The 26589-nt window shown below is 51.0% G+C and overlaps 1 protein-coding gene across 2 annotated transcripts in view; it reads right to left on the bottom strand.

The window, feature by feature from the left end:
* Positions 1–3352: 3352 nt before the first annotated feature.
* Positions 3353–26589, bottom strand: part of LOC144945376 (paxillin-like) — a 44336-nt gene continuing 21099 nt past the window's right edge. Inside the window, exons 3-12 of one of the 2 annotated variants that reach the window (XM_078873872.1) lie at positions 20668–20954; positions 19927–20015; positions 17862–17995; positions 17020–17275; positions 15992–16442; positions 14024–14188; positions 13019–13192; positions 12283–12364; positions 11116–11264; positions 3353–10325 (exon numbers count right to left, since the gene is read on the bottom strand). In XM_078873872.1, coding sequence (XP_078729998.1) covers positions 10059–10325; positions 11116–11264; positions 12283–12364; positions 13019–13192; positions 14024–14188; positions 15992–16442; positions 17020–17275; positions 17862–17995; positions 19927–20015; positions 20668–20954 — 2054 coding nt within the window. In that variant the 3' untranslated portion in view covers positions 3353–10058. The remainder of the gene's footprint in view (positions 10326–11115; positions 11265–12282; positions 12365–13018; positions 13193–14023; positions 14189–15991; positions 16443–17019; positions 17276–17861; positions 17996–19926; positions 20016–20667; positions 20955–26589) is intronic. The other variant, XM_078873873.1, reaches the window with a different exon arrangement.

The raw sequence follows: 26589 nt of genomic DNA, 5'->3' as shown, positions 1-26589 counted from the left end.
CATGCTTTCTACGTTTAGCCTGGCATGAAACGGCATTGATGAACTATTTATTGCTGTCAATAAATAAAACTGGGATTTGTTGTTAACGAAGCATGAGGATTAATTGCGTGGGTAATCTGTCAGCAATTTTTCGCATCCTGCTGACAAAATTCCGTTTAAAAGCTAAAGGCGCGGCCCTGCAATTGCCTGCTCGCGTCACTGCTGGGCGAAAGGACCTCCACCAAAGGGAGCTCTGGGGAGCCACCTCGTCTTGGAAGAGGTGGGGGAGCTCCCACACCGAACCTGACCTCACGTCCTGCCCGCCGTGGACGGAGGCGGCGTGGAAGACGCAGAGAGAGAGAGAGCGGCGCTCGCTGGGTCGCTTCGCCTGCCGTGCCGGGAGATAGAACCACCGAGGCGGCGAGCTGCGCGTCGCCAGCCCGCTGCCGCTGTCCGTGACACCGCAGGGCAGCCTCCACCCCCCCGACACAATCACAGTCTGTGATGGTTCTCCTAGAGCGCCGCGTGGTGTTTGCACGACGCGAATTGCATCTCACGCGATCGAGTGGCCAGAACGACGTCGTGGTGCGTGTAGGAATAAGCGGTCGTTCGGCTGCCTCGGCGAAGCGTCATCGCACGAGGCCTTGGGATGCTGCTGGATGCTGCCCAACACGCGCCTCGGTCTTTGTTCGGCCCCTGCGTACGCACCTCGCGAGTTATCGCGGACTGCGATTCACCCTCGAATTATTTGTTAGAACGCGATTCTTCCATAACGCGGCGGTCTTCAGGAAAGATACAACCGCCGCGTGACGGGAGAACACGGCTGTAATGCCACTCAAATGTGGTGCAGCGTTGTAGTATCTCTCACATCGGACAGCAGAGCACACAGAGCATGCTCCTGATTAGTCAATGGATTGAAGGTTCAACTCCCAAGCTAATGTGATACACACATCACGCCTCCACCGCCTCCTCCCCCGAAAACGAGATTCCTAAAAGCGTGTCCAAAGTGAACAATGCTGCCCAATACTTAAAGTGAATTAGGAATTAAAAAAAAAAGAAAATACTTGAATGATCAAAATATAATCACACGAATCCTTAACGTGTAACCGGTAAAATACCCGGCACGTGAGGATAAGCAGACGCAAAGGATCCATACTGGGTCATTACGGAACTTGTTATTACGATGATCAATTCAACATTGTCACAGCAGCAGGTTTCACAAGCAAACGCCACCGGCTTGCAGCACTGCAGGAGGCCATGTGGCGAGGGGGCGTTGGTGGCATGAATCAGGGCCGAGCCAACGGAAGGCAGCGCATTGCCGAAAAGGTTCCTCTCGTGACACAAAGTTACGACAAAGGCAATGTCTTGTTAAAAGAAGGCCCCATCTGCACCGCATCAACGTGGCCCATTCCATCGCATTCAAGTACCCTCCCCCCACCACCCTCCCCAATCCTCGGACCCTGTGGGCTGCACGAGAGACGCAGCAGCAGCAGCGGCCCCTTTCGTAGATCCACTGCTGGATGACGGCGACCCGCGCCGCGTTGAGCACAGCCCCCGGACAGCCGCCTACGGCAACCTGGCGATGCTCGCTGCAGGTTCGCCCGTCCAGGAAGCGCCGTCAAAGCTTCCACCCCGCAACAAGCTCCCCGAGGTGCGAGGCGGACGGGCGCCCTCCGTGCGGCGGGGTCGTGGACACGGCGTGGGTAGAGACGCGGCTGGGAGCTCCGCGCGCGTTCGCCACGAGCTGGCCTCGCGAGAGCGTGCGACAGGACCCACGCGACACTCTGTGTGTGTGTGTTGGTTCATTAAACGTCCCTATCCGAGCAAGAAGTACTGCGGTTGGGACGCGCGACTCGTAGTTGAAAAGTCACGAGCGCGGACAGAGGGGTTCGGTAGGAGGGGGGGGGGACCGTGGCTCTGCGGGAAGGCGACCGCGTTTGGTTTGACGGAGGGGGACGGCGAGGGCCGGGGGAGGGAATGAGCCACCGCCACTGGCTGAGGGCTGCCTATGGAGATGAGTGCCACCGTCGCCACCGCCTCGTTCGAGCGGGGAGACGACGCTGAAGCTCGCGATGCCACCATGGCCAAGGCCGCCGATGCCATCGACATCTCACCACCCTCTCTCTACCCTCCCGCCAGAGCCCGCAGCGGCTGCTGCTGCACGAGAGACAGCGCCACTCTCGTGCAACAGAATCCCTCCACAATATCCCTCCACAGTATCCCTCCACCGTTCAGGGCAGCCACTTTCTTGCCGCCTTCATATGAACTTGCCCCTTGGGCGGTCGCCATAAATGAGGCCTAACCCCACGCGCAAATCACAGTTGCGATGCCGTCCCAATCCTGCAGCCAGCACGGCGCACCCTGCACGTGGTGGTGGTGGCGGCCGCCTCGTTCCTACAGCCACCTGGGAGAGGGAACTTGCACCTGGGCTGCGTCGTCGTCGTTGGGTGATCGGAGTGAAGAGATGACGCAAAGCGGCCACGCTTCGATGCAGGCTTTTGTTGGGGTTAGAACGCGTAGATATCAATGTGGTGTCGTTAAACCCGCCACCACCCGACACAGCCAATTAGTAAGGTTTGTCACGTAAACAGAACGTGGCCAATTCGTGACTGGTACAGCGCTACACCGGTTGTGTTGGAGAGTAAACCCACGACATTTACAATCCGAGGACGACGTTTCGCCAGTTATTACAACTCGCATCATTAGGCGGACAGCAGCCAGATTTGTGGATAACCCCTTACTAGCTGGCCGTGTCGGGTGGAGGTGGTGGCGGGTTGAACGACGCGTTTATATTTACGCGATCTAAACCCATAAAAACCTTTATTATGGATGATATTTGTCGCGAAAGCCAACTGCGTGTTAAGCTGTCCATGCTTTGGCTGGGTGAGAATCAATCGCGAGTAACTGTGGATGTTGCTCTGCAAAATAAATATCGTTGCACCAACACCGGCCTTTTAAAAACACATTTAGGTAGCAACGTGAAAAATAAGTGAAGTTTTAGAGAACAGAAACCCCCCTTTTATGTATTCCGAGTGTGTAGAGCTACAGATTGTTATTCAAGTTAGTTTACGTATTAATGAATAACTTGTGATGAACACAATTGGGTGGAGCGTTCCATTCTAGAATGTAAACATATACTTCGGATGGGATGAAGTGTTAATCAGCGAGACGCCGCCGTTGCACGACCATGGCTCAGATTCGTGTGGAGTGCTGTTCGTGACGAACAGAATTTGGCGTCCCGTGCACGAATTAAAACACTCGGGGGGCTCCGCAAAGTCGCCAAATGTCGATACGGCTTTACATTTGTCATTATTATTAAAACCTATCGCATCAAAACATCGAAAGAGATCTTTTATAAAAGGGTGTAGCCGATAACGCAGAGTTCCGATGCATTTCCATTTATTAAAAAATACATTTTATATAACCTCGGATTTTAATAGTAACAAAAATAGAATCTACTTATTAACTTGTTTGCGGCTACTGGGTCAAACATTTGAGTACAAATGTAAACATTGGGCGTTTCTTTCAGAAGCCCTGCTCCTTCAGAGGGGATTTTATAACCGAAACTCAGACACCTGGCAATGCACTCTCATCACGGTGTATGCGGAACATTCGATATGAAATGGTATAAAATGTTAAATGAGCATTTCTGCCATCTGCCGTATTCTCCAGATTCTAAAAACACGTTTCTCACGTTTATTTTAAGATTCAAAGCTGGGCGTGCAGTCTCTAAACCCTTGCCACGAAGGGAGACAAAAGCGGCCGGGCGTGGTGCCGACCTTCACAGGGGCCACTCGCGAACCGCATTTGCCCCAAAACGTCTGTGAAGGCTATAAGAGAGGTTGATCTTCGTCTTTTCACAACCTTATTGTCACCGGGCACACGCGTGTGGTGCAGTCTCACTTTCCAGAAGTGCCTGATAACCCACACAATACGGTATCTGTATTCCACATGTCCATGGCTCTTTTTGCCCAGCTCCTTCACGTGAATTCGACATCAGTTATTTTTGAAACTCGCTGCAGGAGCATTCTGAATATACAACGGAGCCAGGCGCCCTTCTTCCTGAACACTGCGCCCCCGATATGTTCAGCTGTCACAGCAACGTTGACTCAACACAGGCAGGACTGCAGAAAAGCGTTCAACACATTTCTGCTGCAAGTACATTTGTGCAATCCGTGTCGGTGTCACGGGTACAAAGACACTTCGCGACCGGCAGTGAAGCACCGTTGTGTTATAGCCGGCCCCAGAAAAAGGCATTGCAGAACGATTTTAGGGCCTTTATTGGACACTAAAGGGGACAAACATTTGAAATGCCAAGCCAAAGGGTGCTTTGTTGCATGGCAATCAAAACCAAAATGTTTATTTCCCAGAGCTTTAATAAACCCAACGAACTGTGGTGCTGAACGTCATGGTTTTTGTTTTGTTCGGTCGCTGGTGAGCGAGCTGTGACCATCAACTCTCTAAACTCTCCAGAGGTCGAATCAATGACTCGTTGAAGTTCGGTGGCACGGCGGGAGGGTGGCACGGCGGGAGGGCAACCCGGTGCCCTTCTCAGAATCCCTCTCTGGGTACGTTCCCGTGGCCCTGCGGGATTACTCAACTATTTTGTATTTGACCAGGTAAGGCCCCACTGAGCTATGTAGCTCTTTTTCAGAAGCGACCTGGCCACAAATGATAGCTCAACGAAGTGGCTTATCGCGTGGTAATGTATAGCAGCCGCCAAATACTCTAAACGCGTGGTGATGTTGGTTCCAAATGGAGGGAAAAACCGGAGCGCCCGGAGAAAAATCCACGCGACCACGGGTCGAGGCACGCAAACTACAAATATACAGCAGCAGCAGGCGTCAGGGACGGGATGGAATCCACGACCTTCTGTATACCAGGCGATGTAGTTAACATCTCCTCGCCACCGCGCTAAATGTACGAATGAGAAGGCTTGTGGCGAACGGCGGCAATGATGTAGAAATGAACCTGGATTCAAACCCATCCTCTTAGTGGTGGCTGCCTCAACGCTCCGATTGGATTAGCTCATCGTTTGGGGGCCACCCAACAACTCTGACAATTAATTTGACGAAAACCATGCAAGTCATCAGAACTTTGCTCATTTGCATACCAGACTTTATATTTATATATCCCCAGATTTTTGTTTATTTCAAATGCAAAACTCTACACCGACAAAAGAAGCTGTTTGTTAGTGCACCAAATGATGATTTTGAAATATAATGTAAATAAAAAAAGCATTAATTTGTGTATCGTACAACAAACTTATTTATGAATTCACCAATCTAATCTACACCAATGAAATGACTACAAAATGCGACAGCAGCAATTGACAAACGCATTACAAACGGGACAAATCATTTTAACACGTAGGAGGCTTTCGCGATCAAAATTAACCACAAGAGTGTTTTTTTGGGTTGGATCGCGTAAATATAAATGTGTAGGGTAGTGGCGGGTCTAACGACACATTTATACTTACACGATCTAACCCGAAAGAACCTCTATTAGGGACAAATAATATTGTGTGTACATTAACACATGAATGACCAAACATCTTCAGCGCAAACAGCACACCATAGTTTTAAAGGAATGAACCAATCTTATCGAGTTAATTAACGTTACATATCGGATTATTTTTGCATAGATTGGCAAACAGTAAACCTCTGGTTAGTCAACACGGTAACACGGTGGTTACGAAGGAGGGGAACAGCAGTCTCTCAACCCAGCGGGGCCCACACAGGACAAAGTTCACCCTGGATGTGGGGAATTTAAACTGCAGCATTCCCTCGTTGTTCACGAATTTGCTATCTGCAATCTTGGCTATCCACGAATCGCGTCTGGAACTCTACACGACTGCTGCATCGAGAGAGAGAGATAAAGTGATGAGATATGAAGTGATGATGTGTCTGTCTATGCGTATCCGTGTCTGTGTTTTGTCTCTCTCAAATTTAGCAATCTTTGGAAGAACGAAATCAACCAGGTAGGGTGTTGACTGTTATGTTAGCCGACTCTCTGTGTTGTATTACATTATATTTCTAAGTTTACTAGGTTTGTCTTCTCTTTCATTTGTACCTGATGATGATTGCCTGTGTTGCAATCGAAACGTCGTATGCCATTATTTAATTATTCTATTCTTCTTTCTACGTGACTTTACCGAAAGAACCAAAGAGAGATATAAAGTGTTGAGAGATAAAGTGATGATGAGAGATAAAGCGATGAGAGAGAATTTGATGTGAGAAGAAAGTGATGAGAGAGATAGAGAACTTCTCGAAGCACCTGCAGACGTACGATATCTGAAGAGCCACTCTCATCATGCGCCAAAGAAAATGCTAATTACGAACATCTCCGGAACGTATCCCTCCGCAAACAACGAGGGAAGACTGCACCGATAATGGGACTCGAATGTTCCCGGCCTTTCCAAACAGCTAAACCAGGATGCGATGCGCCAAAGTGGCAGTCTATAAATGTAAATAAAACAAAAAACCCTCACTTGGAAATCACCACCGAGTAAAAAGAAAAAGGCACAGACTCTGACACGTTCAGTACGAATGCCACCCAACATCGTGGCGATTAGAGGGGGGTGGTTTTTGACCACATCTGCTCCGTCTGCCGGCCCAACTTTTGCCGACGTGAGATCGGCAAAAACCTCGTTAGATTTCTGGACAAACCTCAACATTTACCCCAAGGCACTGCCAACCGACGACCCACTTCTGTGGCAAATCCTCGATCTTGGCATCGTGAGCACGCCACGTTAGCACCCCAATCCCTCCTACGCCACAAGACCACCCGACTCCCCCCCCCACCCCCCCAATAGGACAGGTTAGGAGTTCAACTCACCCCAATACCGTTATCTCTCGGGCATCAACAGAACGAATAACAATTTGAGGCCCTGCCACAGGAACGTGGAATTTCTCACAGACGGGCTCAGGGAGTGTGACAAAAGGGGGAGCGGAATTTCCCGTGCACGTTGTTGAGCGAGGAGACGCCGGCATTTCTGACACGGACGCCACTGGATTACAAAAATAAAGGGGCCCTTCTCTTCCCATTACATCGCAATGTATAAAATATCTTCAGGGCCCCGCGCGCTTTGCCATCCGCACACAGTGCCCGATGTTGGCAGCGTGATGCGCCGTCGCGTGTGATGTGTGCACGCTCTTTAAGCGTCACATGCACGTCGCTTGAAATGAAAACAAAAGGTTAATAGTCCTCAAGAAACGCCTCTTTCTTATCAGTCCATAACTCTTTTTACATTCCCAACGGAAGGAACTTCACTGGTGTGTGCACTTTTCCATAAACCCTGTTCTTTTAAATCCTTAAACCCGTCTTCACATGATTATATGCCGTGGTTAAATCGGTACAAACTGGTTCTGTGTGACAGGGTGCAGAAACCACCCCTGCGTGCCGCAGTATTCGCGACGCCGGAACACTTAAACATCGGCGACGAGATGACGCCAAAGCTCACTGGACAAAAGAAAGAGCAAGTGGAGCGAGTCGTCCGTGCCGTCAATAATCGAATAATTAAAAGGATCGGATATTGCTGTGGTTGTCAAACGAATAACTGTGAATGCCTAAAGGACCGTTGGCGATTGCATGATTATTACCTTGTTTTTTTTCCCCGAGTACTGTACGTCATATTTTTTTTTATGTAAGAAACACTGATAATGTTGCCATTTGTAGGATGCGATATAAGAGTAAAATCCAATGACATTAAGCCTCCGAAGCCATACGCAGGCCCTGCTTTGCTGGTGGACAATGCATCTTGTGAAATTGTGGCCTGCGATCGCCATTGGCGTCGCACTCGTGCCCTCTCGCTGCAGTCGGCACTCGGCGGCGGGCGACGGCGGCGCGGAGCGTCCCCACGACGCAGGGGGGAGGGGGGGGGCAGTGGCGCTCGTTAGGGGGGGGCGGCGACGCGGCACAGAGGGAGAGCGGCCGCGCTTTGCTGCCGCGTAGGGTTCGCGGTTCGAGCCCCGCGGTCGCCCCACCCGGTTAATACCGCGGGCGCATTTGACGGTAAAAAAATATATATAATACCACGCGCGGTCCGCTTCAAAGCGGCCATCGGAGATCACGGCGGCCGTTGGAGATTTCGGACCGCGTGCGCCTGCTGGACATCTGTGAAGAAGAGCTCCAGAGCTCGTCGGCTTTTTCCAGGATAAAGAAGATTCTGATTCCGAGATCCGTGTACGCTGTTTGAAGACGAGTAGGAAGCCGCGTGTGCCGGGCGTCACGGTCCATATATGCCGAATTTGAAGAATTACTGAAGGCTACACTCGTCTGCGAAGCGTAGTACCTTACGCTACAAGAATTGCGCGAATACCAAATGTTCTTATTTTGAATCTTGGGATGAACAGTCCCATTCCTCATGCTTTGTGGAGTCTCTTACACTTCACCGATAGCACCAGGCCGAGTAATCACCGCACGGCAATGACCAACAAGCCCCGCGCGACACGTTTTGGCACATGTTACCTGCACCCTGTCTGTCGAAAGAGACACAATGGGATGATGCTACCCACAGCAGGAAGATAGCAATGACGCTTGTGACCTCAATGTAAGTGGAATCAGAATGGGGTTGCTATTGCTCTGAGTCCCATTTGAAGCCGAATGCGGGTGCATGCGATGGCAACTCACAGAGAGGGCGTTTACGTTTTAATTTAAAATTGAATGCTAAACCCAGAATATCCCAAATGCGAGTCAAACCCTTGAAATGCAATTTGCAGTTCATCTGGCGCTAGACATTTGATGGACGTGTCAACCACTCTAAATCAAACGCAGTGTCACTAAGCAAATTACTCAAGGACACAAAGTTGTGTTAGAAATGTCATTATCTCAAAGGCAGAGGTCAAGATGCCACCACAGCCAATGCCATTCAGGCCCCACCACCTTACCACCACTTTATCCTGTCTGTTAAGAAATTGCAAATATTGGAGTCAATACCTCACCTCCAGGTTCTACTCCGTGTCTCATCACAACCACCACCACCACGATTTGGCTTTAGGTCTTCCCCTTGAACACCAACCTCTGGCTGCCGCTGCAATGCCCGTCTCAGTCACCCACCCTCCCCGCCATCCTGCCCATGTGTCCCACCCATATCACAACCTCTTCCATGAACTCCAAAGGTTATCAAGGTCCACCCCAGTAAAATCCATGACGAGTTTTGACTGCAACGAACATTATTGACCTGTGGCCAAAAGAACCACCACACTTAGAAATGTAGCCCATCTCACGAGCCTGACCCCCTTTCTTCCAATGTGATGTTTTAAATTCAGCAGTACTACAACCAATGTGATGTTTTAAATGTCGCAGCACTACAACGGGACCTGCCGTTATGTGGACAGGCGCCCGTGAAAACGCGTTGTGACTCGGTATCTCCGAGCGTGTCAAGGAGGGGTATACAGGTCATCCCTGGACACGCTATATGCCCATAATCCCTCTGCCCATTCCGAGTCGTGTAATAAGAGGTTCAGTCAACAGGGTTTGTTGGCTTGAGTAACCTTTTCAGGGCAAGAATGTTAACATTAACTCCAATTTATCATCTCTCGTGTATGACTTCAGTTTCCCTAAACGACTATGCAAAACCGATATAAAATACCACTTCTACGAGAAGCCAAATGTGGTTTCTCGATGATGGAGATGCTGGCCCCTGCTAATGGAATGTGGAATTTACACCCACAGCTCTGCGCAGCCAATGGAAGAGCTCATCTGAGAACCGAGGCACGAATTACAAATATTACATTTAGTCTCAAGATTAAAGAAGACGGGACGCACGAACTGCGGTCGAATATTTTCGGGAGTTATACTTTTAAGTAGAAAATGCGTAGCTCTGCAATTACTTGCTCAAGCCTGCAGAAGATATTTAAAGTGGAGAATTAAAAAAAAGGGTTATAAATGCCCCCTGGGGTATACGTACGCCTCGTCAAATTAGCCTTTCCCACATTCTAAAGTCACTTACGCCAAACATCAACAGCAACACCCCCCATTAAACTGAATCTCCGCTCATCACCCTCTCGGTTGGCGAAGTCCAGAACACTGTGGGCCTCGGGAGACGCCGTTGGTTCGGTGGCGCGCGCACGCGCGCATCACCCGAAGAGCTTGATGAAGCAGGGGTGGCAGTAGGGCTTGTCGTTTTGCTCCTTGAACGTGCCCTTGTTGAGCTGCTTCAGGCAGAAGGCGCACACAAAGTGCTCCGGGTGAAACTTCTTGGCCATGGCGGTGATGCAGCGGCCCGTGATGGGCTTCTGGCAGCCGGAGCAGAGCGAGCCGCGGCGCTCGTGGTAGTGCACCTCGCAGTAGGGCTGCCCCTCGTGCTCGAAGAAGCTGCCGTTGATGAACGGGGTGAAGCATTCCTGGTGGGCGCACGCACGCACACGCGCCACAAGACGCGCGCGTAAGCACAGTTCAATTCATCGCGGTGGATGGCGTTGCTGAGAAAGCGCCGTGTTAAGCGTAGAAACGCGTCAAGCGAAAACAATCTCCCCCCCGCCCCGCCCATGAGAATAAATGTAGCGGTGGAACCTGTTGCGTTCTGGCGAGAGACGACACGAACACACGCGCGCGGTGAGATGGCGGCACTAACAACTGAGACAAGGGTACCCTGTCGCGTACTGTATCATTCCGCGTACTGTATCATTCCGCGTACTGTATCATTCCGCGTACTGTATCATTCCGCGTACTGTATCACTGAGCTCAGCAGCGCAGCTCAAGTCGGCCGCCGTCAACCACTCAGGAACCACGTGATGACGGGGCACGTTCCGCGTCATGGCGGGCCGCGTACTACTGCGTTACAACGGTGTGCGCATTCCGCTTTGTAACGTTTGAGCAAAAGCGCGTCGAATGAACGCTACGTCTTAAAGCGAGGACTCACCCTACATTGCATTGTCCACGCTCATGAATTACCCGATTCGTGCAAATTAGGCAAACAGAACAAAATGATACGAGCCAGATATTTCACATGAGATGGTACAAAAGAGACAAACACAATCGATTATTAAACAGCACGTGATTTGGCGAGGATTACTGCTTCATTCTATCATTTGCCACTGCATCTATCGCCCGGTTTTTCGTCTCTTCCCCGGCTCCTTGTTTCCCTGCGTGAGCTATTTGCGTTTAATCTTGAAGAAAGGGCGGCGCGCTTACCCGGCACACAAAGCACTCTGGGTGCCACAGTGCGCTCAGTGCGGAGATGTAGTTCTCCACGATCGCCCGACTGCAGCCTCCGCACTTGGGGGCAAACATCTCGAAGTAATCTTGGCGGCAGTAGGGTTTGCCATCCTTCTCGTGAAAACCTGTCACCACAAACAAAGAGAAAACAACAACCCCGCAGTATAGCCTTAACAGACTGTTGGGGCAAGTGCTGTTATCGAGGAGTGCCTATGAAGGCCGGCACGGCACACGAGGGGGTGGGTGGCCAGCAGCACGCCCGACCGTCTCCCTAGTGGCGATGTTTACACACCGCGCCAGGTACTCATTTGAGGGTGAGTCGACCTAGGGGAGGCCCAGGACCGAGTTCAGATAATTATAATCGTCACTGGTGGTGTTTGCCGTGAGCAGGAATCGAACTTTGCTCGCCAGGTTCGTAGCGCAGCGCGATAGCCGCTACACTACCGCTCCCCACCAGATAGACACGCGCACACACACACACAGGCCACGTAACACAACTTTCTCATCAGAAACTCAGACAGAATAGCGACACAAGAACAAGGTGTAACCAAAACAAAAAATCTTTCAAATGTATATATAATGAATGAACTGAGAAAACATTTTTGACATTCGTTCATAAGAATGAACGGGAACTAAAAACTATTTTTTTTATTTTACCAGGTAAGGCCCACTGAGCTATATAGCTCTTGTTCAGAAGCGACCTGGCAACAAATGATGGATCAATGAAGTGGTTTATCGTGTGGAAATTTATAGTAGCCAAATTATCTAAACGTGCGGTGACGTTGATTCTAAATGTGGTGGGAAAAACCGGAGGACCCCGGAGAAAAATCCACGAACTATGGGGAGAAAAAGAGACACGCAAACTCCAAATACACAGGAGCAGTCAGGGGTTGGGATCGAACCCACGACCTCCTGTAGTTAACATCTCCTAGCCACCATCGCGCTCCGAGCTCTTGTGGAGCTCTTGTGGAGCTCTTGTGGAGCTCTTGTGGAGCAAGAGCTCGGTCTCATGGAGCCCCTTCTGCAGCAGCGGCTAAGCAAGCGATTGCAGGGCTGCACCTTTCCTATTTAAATAAAATTGTTTTTTAATCACCTGCGTATAATTTAGACATTCTCTCATTACGAACGGAACGCTGCCCTCACCTTCATCTCCGAAGAAGTGTCCGCACTGAACGCAGAAGAAGTGTTCCGGGTGCCAGGTCTTGTCCAGAGCCGTCACCACTTTCTGCGTCACACAGAGGCCGGCGTGCGCAATAAGTGGGGTTGACATGGTCGAGTGGTGGCGACGTGGCCGAGCGGTGGCATATATACCGCGCTCACCGCTTGCGTTTTATTTTAGGTTCAGCGGCTTTAGAGACCTGGCGGCCACAATCCCGGTCAACACTGCGGCGCACACCAAGCACGGACGTTGCTTCGCAGCGGACAGCGAACGCCGCGTGGCGTCGTTCGGAAGGGTAGGCCACGTTTGTTTAGGGGCCGCAGAAAAAGAATCGGCAGAATTACTGAGTTGGGTAAAACCGCACGGCGACATCGCCCCGACTGGCAAACGACGATCATCTACAAACCGCGGCGCCCCCTTCCTTTGCGACGACAGCCTCGCCGCCGTGAGGACAGCGCGAACCGCAACCCCCTTCGTCGTGGAAACAGCGACGTAGGATCCTTCTTGCCCCCGTGCGGGCACAGAACGTTTAAGCCACGAGCTTAGGGCAGAGGTCGCAATCGGGAACCCGATACCCGTACCCTACCCGATACCCGGCTACCCGTACCCGGCCGGGTACGGGTACCCGTTTGCGACCCTGGTGCGGCCGGGTACGGGTAAGGAATCAAAACCCGTTTGCGACCTCTGGCTTAGGGGCAAGGGGGTGCGCCCTCCACTTACATCCAAGATGGGGCCGCTGCAGTACGCGCAGCGCGGAGAGAAGAGGAAGTGGTAGTCCTTCTCGCAGTAGGGGAGGCCGTCGCGCTCAAAGAAGTTGCGAGCGCCGATCTCCTCCTGGCACTCGGTGCACACAAAGTGCTCCGGGTGCCACGTGCGGCCCATGGCCGTCACCACCTGCACAGGGGGCGGCAGCGGCGGCGTTGGTATCGGGCGACGCGGTCGCTCGCGTTTAATAAGGGCTTGAGGGCGAAGCGTGCCCCACGATCGGAATCAGAAACCTTTATCTTGTTACCTACGAGGTAAGCGTACCTTCGTTTGTCCTGTAATTGCCCGTTAACAGCAAACGCAGAAGAAACCAGGGCGCGTTTTAATTATTACTTTCAAATAAAGTCACTTGAGCGTGCACCAAGGCAATTTTATTTGATGTAAAATGGCTTCCCATGACCACATTCAACCTACATAGGGGGCCGGATCTCGACAAATCCAGAATCACAATCAATCTTTATACTGCAGGAGGAATCCGATGAGCTATAAATCTCTTTCTTCACAGATGTCCAGCTGTGCGCGGTTCAGAAAGTTACAACAGCAAACAAGACAAAAACATCAATAGGAGTGCCAAGTACAGGACAAGTAGGCAAATCGCTAAAAATAAATACGCAAAACAGATAAACGTATATAAGTTCAAATTGCATAAGTACACCGGTGTTTTTGGGAACAGAGATACGATACACGGTCAACTCTTAAATTATCGGGGGGTAATGGGGCCTGGCGTAGATAAAACAATCGCGGATAATGCAAACGTATATTCTATTCTCACACGATACGGTCGTTTGAGCTCCGCTTTCTCTTTGTTTTTTTTTGCTTTCGTCGTGACCCAGGCGACCCTCCCCAGTAAGACGCTCATCCTTTTCTCTCGAACTCTCACCCAAATAAAACAAAATAACCTTGAGCCTCGATCTAAATATTTCTTCAAAAGAACCTCTATTATGGATAGATATTTCTTACCTGTCCGGCAATCGGCTTGTTGCAGGCGGCGCACTGGCCCTTGGCCAGGGTGGCCACCCCCTGGCGGTTGAGGTCAAACTGCAAGCTGCCCAGCATGCTGTCTAGCTGGTCGCCTGTTTGGGCCCCACCTTTGTTCTGGATCACACCGCCGGCCTGCCCAGGGATCTGTCAAAACGGCGGCACGCACGTGGCACGCGTTCACGCACACGCATCGGCACGTGCACGCACAAACACTAAGACAAAGATCCCCCGTGTAGCCTTAACAGACTGTCGGAGCAAGCGCTATTCGCGAGCACCCATGAAGGTCGGCACGGCACACGAGGGGGTGGGAGGCCAGCACCAAGCTCAACCATCTTGGTCTCCCCAGTGGGGATGTTTACACACCACACCAGGCACTCAATTGTGGCACAATTGACCTCGGGGAGGCACAGGACCGATTCAGATAATCATCACTGGTGTTGGCCACGAGCGGGAATCGAATTCGGTTCACCGGGTTCGTAGCGCAGCACGCTACCGCTCTCCACATTGGCGCATGCAAAATACACACACATGCACGCAAGCAGTAGCACGTACACAAGCAGTAGCACGCACACAAGTAGTAGCACACGCGCACACAACCACGCGCCTCCGATTAGCTCGGTTGGCTACGTACGGTGCGAAAGAAGTACACCATAGAATGATTCAACGTTGAGCCTTAGAGGAGGACGTGCACCTTAAGTGCCATGAGTGAGCACTTGTTAAGGCTGGCATAGAGAAACATGCAGGTGGGTGGTGATTGGCCAGAACCACGTGCAGCTTGCTTGGTCTCCACACTGCTGATATTTACAAACTGCAGTCAGTTACTCAAAATAATCCGAACCCTGTAACTTCAGATTTTAAAGACAATTCTGTTGTCTGACTGGATTACTCTACAACTGTTATTATTTGTCGCTTTCATCACAGTTCTTCATTTTATAGGAATTTCGAGAGTAGTCATTGATATTGTTATCGTCAGCTTTCCATGTCGCTTAGATGTGATCGATATTCCTGAGTGTAGTTTTATTTTCACGTCCAGGACTTTTTAGATACTTCAATGTGAAAAGGCGCAGAATAAATTGGAGGTTATTATTATAATTCTTACTCGGTTAAAGCTGAGTCAAGCAATGGGAGGCCCAGGAACCGTTCAGATTCAATCTCCACAGATGGTAGCAGTGATCAGGAATCGGGAGACAAAAGTGATATGAAGACGCTTGTTAGGGAAGAAGCTCAGTTACTCACAAAGCTCGCACGGAATCAAATAATGGCCAACTAAAAGTGCAACCAACGACCTGAACAAACACCTCCGATTAGCGCGTGTTGACTATGTACGGCGCGAAAGAAGTTCAACATACATTTAGAAAAGTGTCTTGGACCATCGAGTGTATACTATCGGAACTCAGACATAACTAAGCCCATTGAAATAAGAAATCGCAGAGTAGCCGGGTTGAAAATGTTCCCCCCTCCAAGTAGACAATTAGTGCGGCTAAGATGTCTTGCAGCGACGTGTAAACATTGTTTACGGGCTGCTTTCAAGTGGTAGGCATCACGTTGCGCGCAGTGTGAAATGAAGTCACGGACCCGATGCGGCCCGGCAGCCCGTAGGAGAGACAGCGAGAGACGGGTGGCCACCAGCGAAGTGAGGTAACTTCCACTGCTGCCTCGTCCCGGAAAAAGGCCCCCTCTCTTACACCCTGACGAACCCCAATGGGGATACGCGACTGTTATGGACAAGGGATGTCCGGGCCGTGCGGCGGCGACACCGATATCAAAGCATGGCGTTACCACCGCTGGCAACGGAGAGATGGGCCCCGCCTCTCCGATGCCTGTTCCGACGTTGCAGATTTTCAGACTGAAACGGTTGCCTGCGGCGCACGACTCACACTGGTGGGGGGGGGGGGGGGGCGAGGGGGTGGAGGGGAGGGAGGGGCTGGGGGGGGCGCCCCCACTCACGTTGCTCTGCAGCTTGAAGTCCGAGAGACACGCCATGAGCTCGTCCAGCTCCCGCGTGGCCGACGACGCCGAGATGCGAGCCTGCTGCGGCTGAGGCAGCGGCGCCCCCAGCATCTGCGGTTGGCCCGCACCGGCTGCGGGGCCCTCCCACTGGCCGCCGGGCTGCTGCTGCTGCTGCAGCAGCGGAGCGCCACCGCCACCACCGCCACCGCCACCCGGTGGGAGCCTGTTTGGGATCGCGCCGCCTTGACCCGCGGCCATGTTCATAGCCGGCTGCTGCTGCTGCTGTTGTGCCAGCTGTTGATGCTGCTGCTGCTGCTGTTGTTGTGCCAGCTGCTGCTGTTGATGCTGCTGCTGCAGGCTCGGAGCGGCGTGGGAGGCTGTGCCGTGGCCGGCCGCGGCGGAAAGCTTCACCGACGGTTGCGACACCGGATGCGCGGTGACAGCCGTCCTGACGAACAACCGAACAGCATTAAGCGCGATTGTTAATTCGACCAAGTGGAAGACAGCAGGGGGCGGCAGAGCAATATCCTGTGTTGTGCTGTACTGCTATGCTACGCTTTCACTCGCCAACTCTCATCGACCAGTGTGCTGAAGAAATAAGGTCATACAACACCCACGACGACGGACGAGCAGTGTGGAGATCTTCAGTCAACAATGGATTGATAAAAGAACTGTATTATACATTTTAATCATATCTAATGGAACCTTTTTTTGCCAGTATAAAAATACGTGCAAACACCAAATAGGCACCTACTGCAGACTTGATGCACTGCAATAGGTGTGTCTATTTGGTATTGCACATCTTAACACCTCCTGTGTTATTGACAGAAAAGGGTGAATCCTCTTCTTCTTTTTCCATTATTGTAATAATAATCAATTACACTTATCAGGTACATTTTGTCCATAAATCCCAAAGCGCCCCCCACGTACAGAAAGCGAGAAATAGCCAGATCCAGGGAGGTGGTAAAATCACACAAAAGTCAACACATTGACCAATAACACCGCGGTGTAGCGCGCCGCCACACCTGGAGGGATCGGCGGGCGGCCCGGAGCCCTTCAACTCGCCGAGGAGGCTCTCCACGCTGGGCCGCGCTTGGGGCTGCACACCGCGGCCCCCCCCAGCGGCCCCCGCCGGGCCGAGGCCCTTGTCCCCGGCCGCTCCACCGGCCAGCGGTGCCCCCCCCGGGCCGCCCGGCAGCACCAGCATTGCCGCCCCTCCCTCCTTCCTGGGGAAGTCGGCGTCGTGGCCACCCGCCACTGGACCGGTGGGGGCAACAACATCTGTGGGCGCGCACACACACACACACACGTGCACGCATTTTAGATTGAAAGCTCTTTACAACTGCTTTTTGTGTTTAGTTTGTTGTCCTTCCCCACCGCACCTCCGATTAGCACGGCTGGCCCTCGCCTGGTGTACAGAAGGTCGTGGGTTCGACCCCGACCCCGACGCCTGCTGCTGTGGCCTGCAGGCCTTGCTTTCATATGGACCATGGCTAGCCAAGTCCTACCATTTGGAAACGGCTCAAAATCGATATTTATTATTCATCACTGCGAGCATCTCGGCCCACTCACTAATGGGACACTCGAGGCGGAATATTTTTGCAACTTGGCAACAACGACCGTCTGTCTCCAATATGGGCATGCTCCGCCGAGGCGAAACAGAATTATTTTATACGTTATTATTATTATTATTGTCGATAACGCAAACTTGAATATTAACGTGCGGTTTACACTGCCACAGGTACATCTTGAAGCTCTTATATTCCCCCCCACGTGCAAAATAGGAACCGGCGTAATTTACATATTTAGATGTGCGCAACGACAACTTCATGCCCGGTTGCGGAGCGCGGCATTCGCGGTGGTTTACCGTTGCCGGGCAAGGAGTACTGATCGCAGTTGAGCTCCTGCAGGATGCGGTCGAGCTCCGACAGGTTGCTGCCCAGGCCGAAGGACGACGTGTAGGAGGGCGACGGCTCAGCCGACTTGGGCTTGTTCGGCAAACTGGGAAAAAATACGTCCAGTCACGAAAAAAAACCACACAGCGCATACACTCGTCACGGGGCTCATGGGGGGGAGGGCAGCTGGAGAAAACACACAGGGCCAGACGAGTTACACACAACTCGTAAAATACAGGGCCAGCTACAGAAACAGCGGCAACTAGTGAAACAAAAAAACAATGAGTGAATTACAGCTTTAACTAGTCACATACAGGACCACGTGTGGTGAAAGGCAAAAATCAGCTGGTGAAATACAGAGTTAACTAGTGAAACGCTGGCCAACGAGTGGAACAACGACTTGTGACGTGCCAAGTGAAATAGTGGGGGTTGCGTCCAGCAGTGTTTTACATAATGCTGGCTACACCGTTCTTTAACATCGCGGCATTCCTACCAAGTTCCATCTCGCAACGCTGTACAATTGGCATCCGCGGAGGTGCGGGAAGTCACAGACGTAACGGGGAGACAGCCACGGAACCCCAGCCGACGAGTGCCCAAGCCGTGTGGTCTGCGAATCGGGGGAGATACTCCCAATGCATAATCCCAATTGGTTAATTTGCGGGCAATTGTTTTTGCTGGAACCCACGCACGATGTGTGTTTAGTCGGTCAGTTTATTTTGGGTAAGTTCCATTGAGCTAAGAAACGAATTTTCAAGAGTGTGCATGTATGATCAAGAACCTGGCAAAAACAGTCCACGAAGGGAGTTTTGGTAGCAGATTGAACCGTGCAAAGGGCTTTGCGCACGGCAATGTAGAAAGACGGTAGAGACGTGGACTATGCATTGCACGCACGGATGCTCCGATCGCACAAGCACTATCAGAATCACGATCTTTATTTGGGCTGCAGGAGGAATTCCAATGAGCTGTGAAGTAATTTTTTCACAGACGTGCAGTAATGTCCACCAAGATTTACGTCAAGCGTTACTTCGCAAAGAAAAGCAATATTTTGTCCCAAGCTTGTCGTAAATGACAATTACACAGTGTGTCAAGACATTCTTTGGTGATGCTGCTGCTGCGTTGGCAGTGGCACGCAAGGACAAAACACAAAACTCAAGCCACTGAATCAATACTAACGTGGCTTTAAAAGGAGTTGATCAGAATCAGCATATTTATTTATCCTAGAGGAATCCGATGAGCTTTAAAGCTCTTTTCAAAGATGTCCAGTAGGGACACGGGGTAGGAACGTTACAGCAACAAACAATACAAAAACACAATAGCAGTGCAAAGCACAGGAACAGTAAACAAATGACCCAAACACAAACAAATAAAACTAAACCATCCCCATCCTACCAGGCAAAGCCCACTGAGGTATTAACTTGTTTTTCAGAAGCAACCAGGCCATAAATAATAGCTCAACGAAGTGGCTTACCATCATGTGGAAATGTTGTAGCAGCCAAAAACTCTAAACAAATTATGTTTATTCTAAATGTGGAGGTAAAGCCCCGAGGACCCGGAGAAAAATCCACGCTCCCAAGGGGGGAGAGAGAGAGAGACGCAAAATCCAAATATACAGCAGCAGCAGGTGTCAGGGTCGGGATCGAACCCACGACCTCCTGCATACCAGGCGAGGTAGTTAACATCTCGCCGCAGGGTAGACGTTTGCATCTAATTACACGAGGTGTCAATCTTGATTTGAAGCTTTCGTGACTGCAGGAATCCAAACTCTTTGGTTCTTTTGGTAAGCAGACATCGTGCTGCTCGCAGCAGACATCGCGCCTGTCGCGATTTTCACCTGAAGACGATGGCTTGTGTTACTATCGAAACTTCGTGATTTATTTCGTTTTATTTCTACTACGTGACTTTACCGAAAGAACCAAAGAGTATGTACATGAGGTGCTTTAGAAATGTTGCAGTTGTGCTTAAACGCATGACACAGCGTACGTGACCGTACGCGAGTGGATGAGACGAGTGAGCAAACCAGCGGGACGCGCGACTCACCTGTAGATGTGTTCGTGGTCTCCGGACGCAGCCACCACACGTGGGGCACCGGGAGCGCCAGGCCTCGCCTGCCCCTTGCTATCCGCCACCTTGAAGGCGCAGAAGGACATACAAGACGCGGCTTCTCAAAGTGGTGCAATAAAAACAAAACTCGAGCCAAGCCGTGGCCTCGCAAACTCTGCTGGACTAGCGCTGTGCGACACCACACAAGCCACGCTCAATGTTGTCACGCAATGCTTGTGGTTTCTTTTTTTTGTATTCTTCTTCTTGTATATGGCGTAGTGAATAGCAACCTAAATTATAAATATCGACATCTATTTTTTTAAAAAAAATGTTTTTACCAGGTAAGGCCCCATTGGCTATCACCAATGATAGCTCAACGAAGCAGCTTAATCACGTGCAAATTTATAGCAGCCAAATACTTCAAACGCATGTTTCTAAACGTGGAGGGAAACCTTGTAGGATGCGGATGCTTTCGTGTTGTATTTGTTTGTGTGATTTGTTTACCTTTCTTGTACTTTGCACTCCTATCGTGTTTTTGCAATGTTTGTTGTTGTAACGTTCTTACCCCATGCCCCTACCAGACATTTGTACAAAAAAAAAGCCTTTATAGCTCATCGGATTCCTCCAGTATAAATACATATTCCGATTCATCGGAGAGAGCTGGAGAGCACAACCACAAAACACCCGACACGCTAGCGGCGACCCAGCCAAACGTCTGGAGCGACCGGGATGAAGCACCTGGTTGTTGTAACTGGGGACGTAGGCGGGCGGTGGCGGCGGGCGAGGGTGGAAGTCGTCCGAGTCGCCGCCGCCGTTGAGCGCCTGCAGGGACGGCGGGGGTGGGATGGGAGGGGGCACGTCGTCCCCTGGCCTCGCGCGCTGCGCGTAGCTGTTGCCGAAGGCGGCGTGCGGAGCGCCGCCGTCCCCGGGATATGCCGTGGGCACGGTGTACGGGTCTTCCTGGAGGAACGCCGGACGCTTGGACAGGTGCGACGTGGTCGACTCCAGGTCGGCGAGCAAGGCGTCTGCGAGCGGGCACACGAAGGGACGCGATTTGGTGAGGGCAGATTTGAATCCACCTTGCACGACCGTCGACAGACACCGTCAAGAGCGGTGCATTTACGAATAAGAGGAAAAGGACCTGAGGTCTCCCTCGCAGAAGATGATTTTGTGTCGATGCTCGGGGGGTCCTCACCAGGTGGCCACACGGCGACTGCCGCCATTGAGAAGCTGCTGGTAACCTCCACAGCCAAGTTGCTGCATCTTGTGTGTACGTTGAACTTATTTAGCACCTCATTTTAAAAGCTAATAATAATTTTTACACATTCACATTTGTACTAGTCCTATTGATTCATCATCATCATCAGCCATCATCGATCCTCTGCTGGATGAAGGCCTCCTGAAGGCATCGCCATCTCTCCAAGTCAAGTTTTATTTTGTTTAATCGGGTAAGAACTCAAAAGAATGACAGTGCTGGGATGTAATGATCCATCTAGCTCCTAGAACACGAGCCGATTTCACCACTCCACACTCCGCGGTGGACGTACTCCCGGTCACGTTCCAGTTATTGTGGTGCATGTAACTCTCATGGAGCGTGTCTATTTGTAAGCCCAAGCCAGCCGTTTTCATCTGACCCTTACGACGAAAGCAACACGCTCGGCAATGCACGATCATCGGTTTTTCTTCTGACCCAGGCGAGTGTTTCAAAGCCAGCGTCTTTCCACTAAACTATTTCTTATTTTACCAGGTAAGGCCCACTGAGCTATGCAGCTTTTTCAGAAGCGACCTGGTTATCACAAATGATAGCTCAACGAAGTGGCTTATCATCACATGCAAATTTATAGCAGCCAAATACTCTAAACACGTGATGTTAATCTAAATGTGGAGGGGAGAAAAAACGGAGAATCTGTAAAAAAAAATCCACGCGACCATGGGGAGAGAGACACACAAACTCCAAATATACAGCAGGCGTCAAGTTCGGGTTCGAACCCACGACCTGCAGTATACCATGCGAGGTAGTTAACACCTCGCCACCGTGGCGCCGCTAAAATTCTTAATTCAATGCAACGTCACCGTTTACGGTGCACCGATGCATCTGGTTTAAATTTTTTCTACTTTTTTTTTTTCACGAAGATGCTTATATTGCCTTGTAATGGACAATACATTTTAGTAAAAAAGTGCAGGGACTAGGGCAGCGATGGACAACCCCAGACTGTCGTCAGTGGGCCACGTGAGTGGCCCTCCTCCACCTCCGTGGGCTGCATGCTTGACCCCGCGCTCGTGCGCTCATCGTGACGCCCACGCATCACCCCAGAGACACACCGAGACCAGGCCACCACGAGGGGCTGCACGGGACGCATGCGGCCCGCGGGCTGCAGGTTGCCCACCGCTGGAATAGCGCCGAGCACCGAGGAGCGTCGATTGTCGCGAACAGCCATGCGAGTGTAAGCACTCATGAATTGGCTATGAACACCTTCATATCTAGAGGAACAGCAGAGCTTGGAGAGGGAGTGGGGGAGGGGGGGAGATTTGGTTCCAGATCACCACCTATAGTTCCTCATACCTCCGAGTCGTTCCCTCTCAACAAATACACATATTTGTAACCACATTGACTTTCCCACCATGTACACATATACACACACACAACTTACAGGAAACCCTTGAACATTGCGTGTTTATCATTCGCGGTTTCTCTGTGCACCGATTTAGTTATCGCAGGGGTTAGTTTTGGCCTTCCGCGGGTGTACACGGAAGTATCCCTCGAGAAGCATCTCGAGTGACGGTGCTGTGTGGCCGACACCGTGATGCGGGGCGCGCGATTGACGCGAGGCAGTCGGTCCCACCTCAATCTTTGCCGTGCAAGCATCACGCGGACAAACACAAACAAATCCCCCCCCCCCCACATAGCCCCACAGACTGTTGGGACAAGAGCTGTTAACGAGCACCTATTAAGGCCAGTACGGCACACAAGGGGATGGGTGGCCAGTGCCACGCCCGACCGCCAGGTACTCATTTGAGGCCGAGTTGATCTAGGGGAGGGCTAGGACCGGTTCAGACAATCGTCACTGGTGTTGACCGTGAACAGGAAACGAACTCGGGTTACCGCTAACCACTACACTACCACTCCGCATATACTCTATATATACACACACACACACAAATATAGACATAAACAAATACTATCAAGTTTCTGCTTCAGTGAACGTGTACATAATCTGATTAAGTAAAATTAAATTGTTTTGAGAGAAGGTTTAAATCGCAACGTTTTGGCCGACTGGCCTTTTAAAAGGAAATAGCGAGGATTACGAAAACGCGGACGTTCATTGGCAGGAAGGGTGGCGGCGTTTGGGACCGGCTGGTCGGATAGAAATTCCTTTTGGAACGCAATTCATCAGTGTGTGAACAGTGATGAATGTGGGAGGCCTGTTTGAAGATGGACTAGCATGCACATTTGTGTGTTGAACTACTTTCGCGCGGGACGTAGCTGACCGCGCTAATCGGAGGTGTGGAAGGACAACAAACTAAACACAAAGTGGAAGTTCTCAAGAAATGAGTTTGTCAATCTCGATGATGATTTAAGTGCATAGCTCCCAGTGGCTTCCTGATATCGGAGGAAAGAGCGTTCCAGACGGCCGCAGAAGCGCATCTGAAAGCGCACGATGCGGTGACCAACGTCTTTATTCGACGGTTAGCCAAAAGCGGCCTGCTGCGAGGATGAGCGGAGTTCACGCGATGATGGTTTATGCTCCTTGACGAGCTCAGCTAGGTGTTGCGGTTCAATTGTGGCAAGCACTTTGTGTGTGCAATGATTGCGACCTTATAATAATGCAAGTGAAGGTTTTGTGTCCTGTTCACGTCCACTGTGAAATGGGGCTGCGTCCGAAATCCAACTGTTGATTTTATGCTACACGACTGCACCACGTGGTGCAACGGTTGCACAGCACCGCCCTGCGCTCGCATTCCAGAGGTCGGCGGCTCCATCTACAGACACAGAAGTTGAAACAACGGCGCACGTTTCTTAAATACCCTCCACCGCCACCACCGCCTCCGTCCACCCAGCTGGATAAACGGCTACACCACAGTCAGCCGATCGGCAGCTCCCGTGCGGCGAAGCAAAGTTTGGGCAGGCCCGTTTCCTTCAAAACAGTCGGTCCGGCAGGGAAGAGTAGGCCAAAAATACCCCCGGCAGAGGTGCTCTAGAGCTCCGTCTAGCGGAGCGTCTTCCGTCGGCAGTGACGTGAGAAAGATACTGCAGGGCTCCACCTTTCACTTGAGCATGTCAGTGTACAAAGTGTTGTCGGGGACACACGTGTACACACACACACGAAGGTCATTATTCTATAACACGCAACACACATATACGATGCACAGCATATGCCTGTGACACGCACGCACGCACGCACGCGTAGACTCTAGATTTACAATAACCATGCGTGGTATGCCTGCAGAAACATCACACACTGCAGGGGGTCACCAAAGGTCAAGCTGCGCGTTCAGGCCACAGTGTTTGTTTGTTCTAATTTCGAAAACAAATTTCGCGTCTTCTCCCTTCCGATAAAAAAGCCAAGTTATGCAACGGGCCCACAGATGGTCATGTGGATAGGACATTTTTCGCGACCGGCTTACCGAGGTTGGCAATGGCAAAACCCAAAGGCCACGGCCGATGCGACCGCGTCGGCGCGTGCCGCGGCAAACGTAGCACAACGCGCCTCGTGCCGAAGATGTCGAGCGTCAAGTTGATTTCGTTGAACCCGGTGAGGAACGGAAAGCGACCGGAATGAGTCTCAAGTGCAAGAGCGACCTGGGGCACAAGTCTGCCGCCGGTACGTATATAATCCCAATTGTGCCATTTGCCGGGCAATGTTGCCGATTCTAGAGGGCCGTGACGCAGACAACGAAGCGGCCCGCTCTCGCGAATGGTGTCACGGGATCTTTGAAGTCCATTGTGAAGCGGATAGCGTGTCAGAGTAGGAGTAGTATTATGGTCATTAAACACGCGGCATTAAATCGGGCGGCCACTGGAGTCAAACCGTGAACCAGGCGAGGCAATGTAGGCCAAGTCATCGCTCTCCCGTGCACAGTGGCAAGACCTACATAATAAGACAGGCAGAGCGGTGCACGTTTGGCGCAGTAACAATATTTACACTGGACACAGTGGCGTCCTGCACAGTAAAATCTACTGATGGCTTCGAGCACAGTCCTATTCACGTGCAGGAAGGCACGACACGATGGCTGAGCGTATCTTTTGTGCTTCATCTTCAACAAGACTACCCCCCCCGCATTCAGCTGTTCACGGTCTGGTGAACTGAATTTAAAAACTGATTCACATCACCCAGCCTGCCATTGACAAACCAATCCCCTCTTTTTCTACTAAACATACACGCACAACTGTGTTCACATAATCCTCGGCATTTCCGAAAGCATATTGCAGCCGAGGTGCTGAGCCCTTACTCAACTTTCAATTGGACAATTAAGAGGGGGGGTTAAGACAAGACAAATAGTGCCTGCCGCCAATTGCCTCGCGTACGTACGTATGTATGTTGATGTTATCTATCTCGCCTGGTATGCAGGAGGTCGTGGGTTCGGTCCCGACCCTGAAGCCTGCTGCTGTATATTTGGAGTGTACACGTTCTACCCGTGGTCACGTCGATTCTTTCTCCGGGTCCTCCAGTATTTCCCTCCACATTTAGAAACATGCATTTAGATTATTTCGCTGCTATAAATGTCCAAGTGATGGTGCCACTTTATTGAGCCATCATTTCTGGCCTGGTTGTTTCTGAAAAATAAGTTAAAACCGCAGTGTGCTTTTCCTGGTAGGATGGGGGTGGTTTAGTTGTATTTGTTTGTGTTTGGGCGATTAGTTTACTTTTCTTGTACTTTGCACTACTCTCGTGTTTGTACTGTTTGTTGTAACGTTATTACATCTGTTAAAGAGCTTTATAGCTCATCAGATTCCTCCCGAAGTATAAATACTGATTCTGATATATCCTCCATATTTATTTCAGTTATCACCACCTACATGGCACGGATACATTTCTAAATCACCCACCACCTACCCACCGCCGCCTCTGTCTACCCAAGTTCTGAGAACGCACAAATCTTGCCGCTAGACTGAGCAAAGAATGGCTGGGGGTGGGGAGAGTTACATTTTTTCTTCTGATCTCACGAGATTGCACAAGTGAAAAATATCTCGGCAGACTTGATTGACCAAGTCCAAAGGCCACATTCACTTGTTTGTCGAGTTATTACGTGTCCCGCTGGGTTGTGTGCTTATTGTGCAACGTGTAACGAATTTGTGTTCATTTTCGCGTTATGCTTATGCAGTGTGCATCGAAAACCGCTGTGCGCCGTGTGACGTTCACTCTCCATGGCATTGGGCGTGGCGCTTGTGAGCTTGTGAGCTCGGTGCAGGTTGGTGAAGTGAGGAGCCCAGGCAGGACTGGTCCACGATGCCACGCGCCACCGATGCTAGCCAACAGTTAGAACAATCAAACTCCGGTACACCGGACTCAAAGCGCGGTGCGCCCACCGCTTGCGACGGGTCAAGTATTGTTTATTGTGCTTGTACGGTCAGGTGTATAGGACAGCAATACTCCGGTCTGCGTCAGGGATGCGTTCCTGAAAGGTGCGACGACGAATAGGGAAACGACGTCAACCAAA

Source organism: Lampetra fluviatilis, chromosome 37 (genome assembly GCF_964198595.1).
Source record: "Lampetra fluviatilis chromosome 37, kcLamFluv1.1, whole genome shotgun sequence".
NCBI lineage: Eukaryota > Metazoa > Chordata > Hyperoartia > Petromyzontiformes > Petromyzontidae > Lampetra > Lampetra fluviatilis.
The sequence above is the reverse complement of the archived record's forward strand: the minus strand, read 5'-3'. Positions and strand labels throughout refer to the sequence as shown.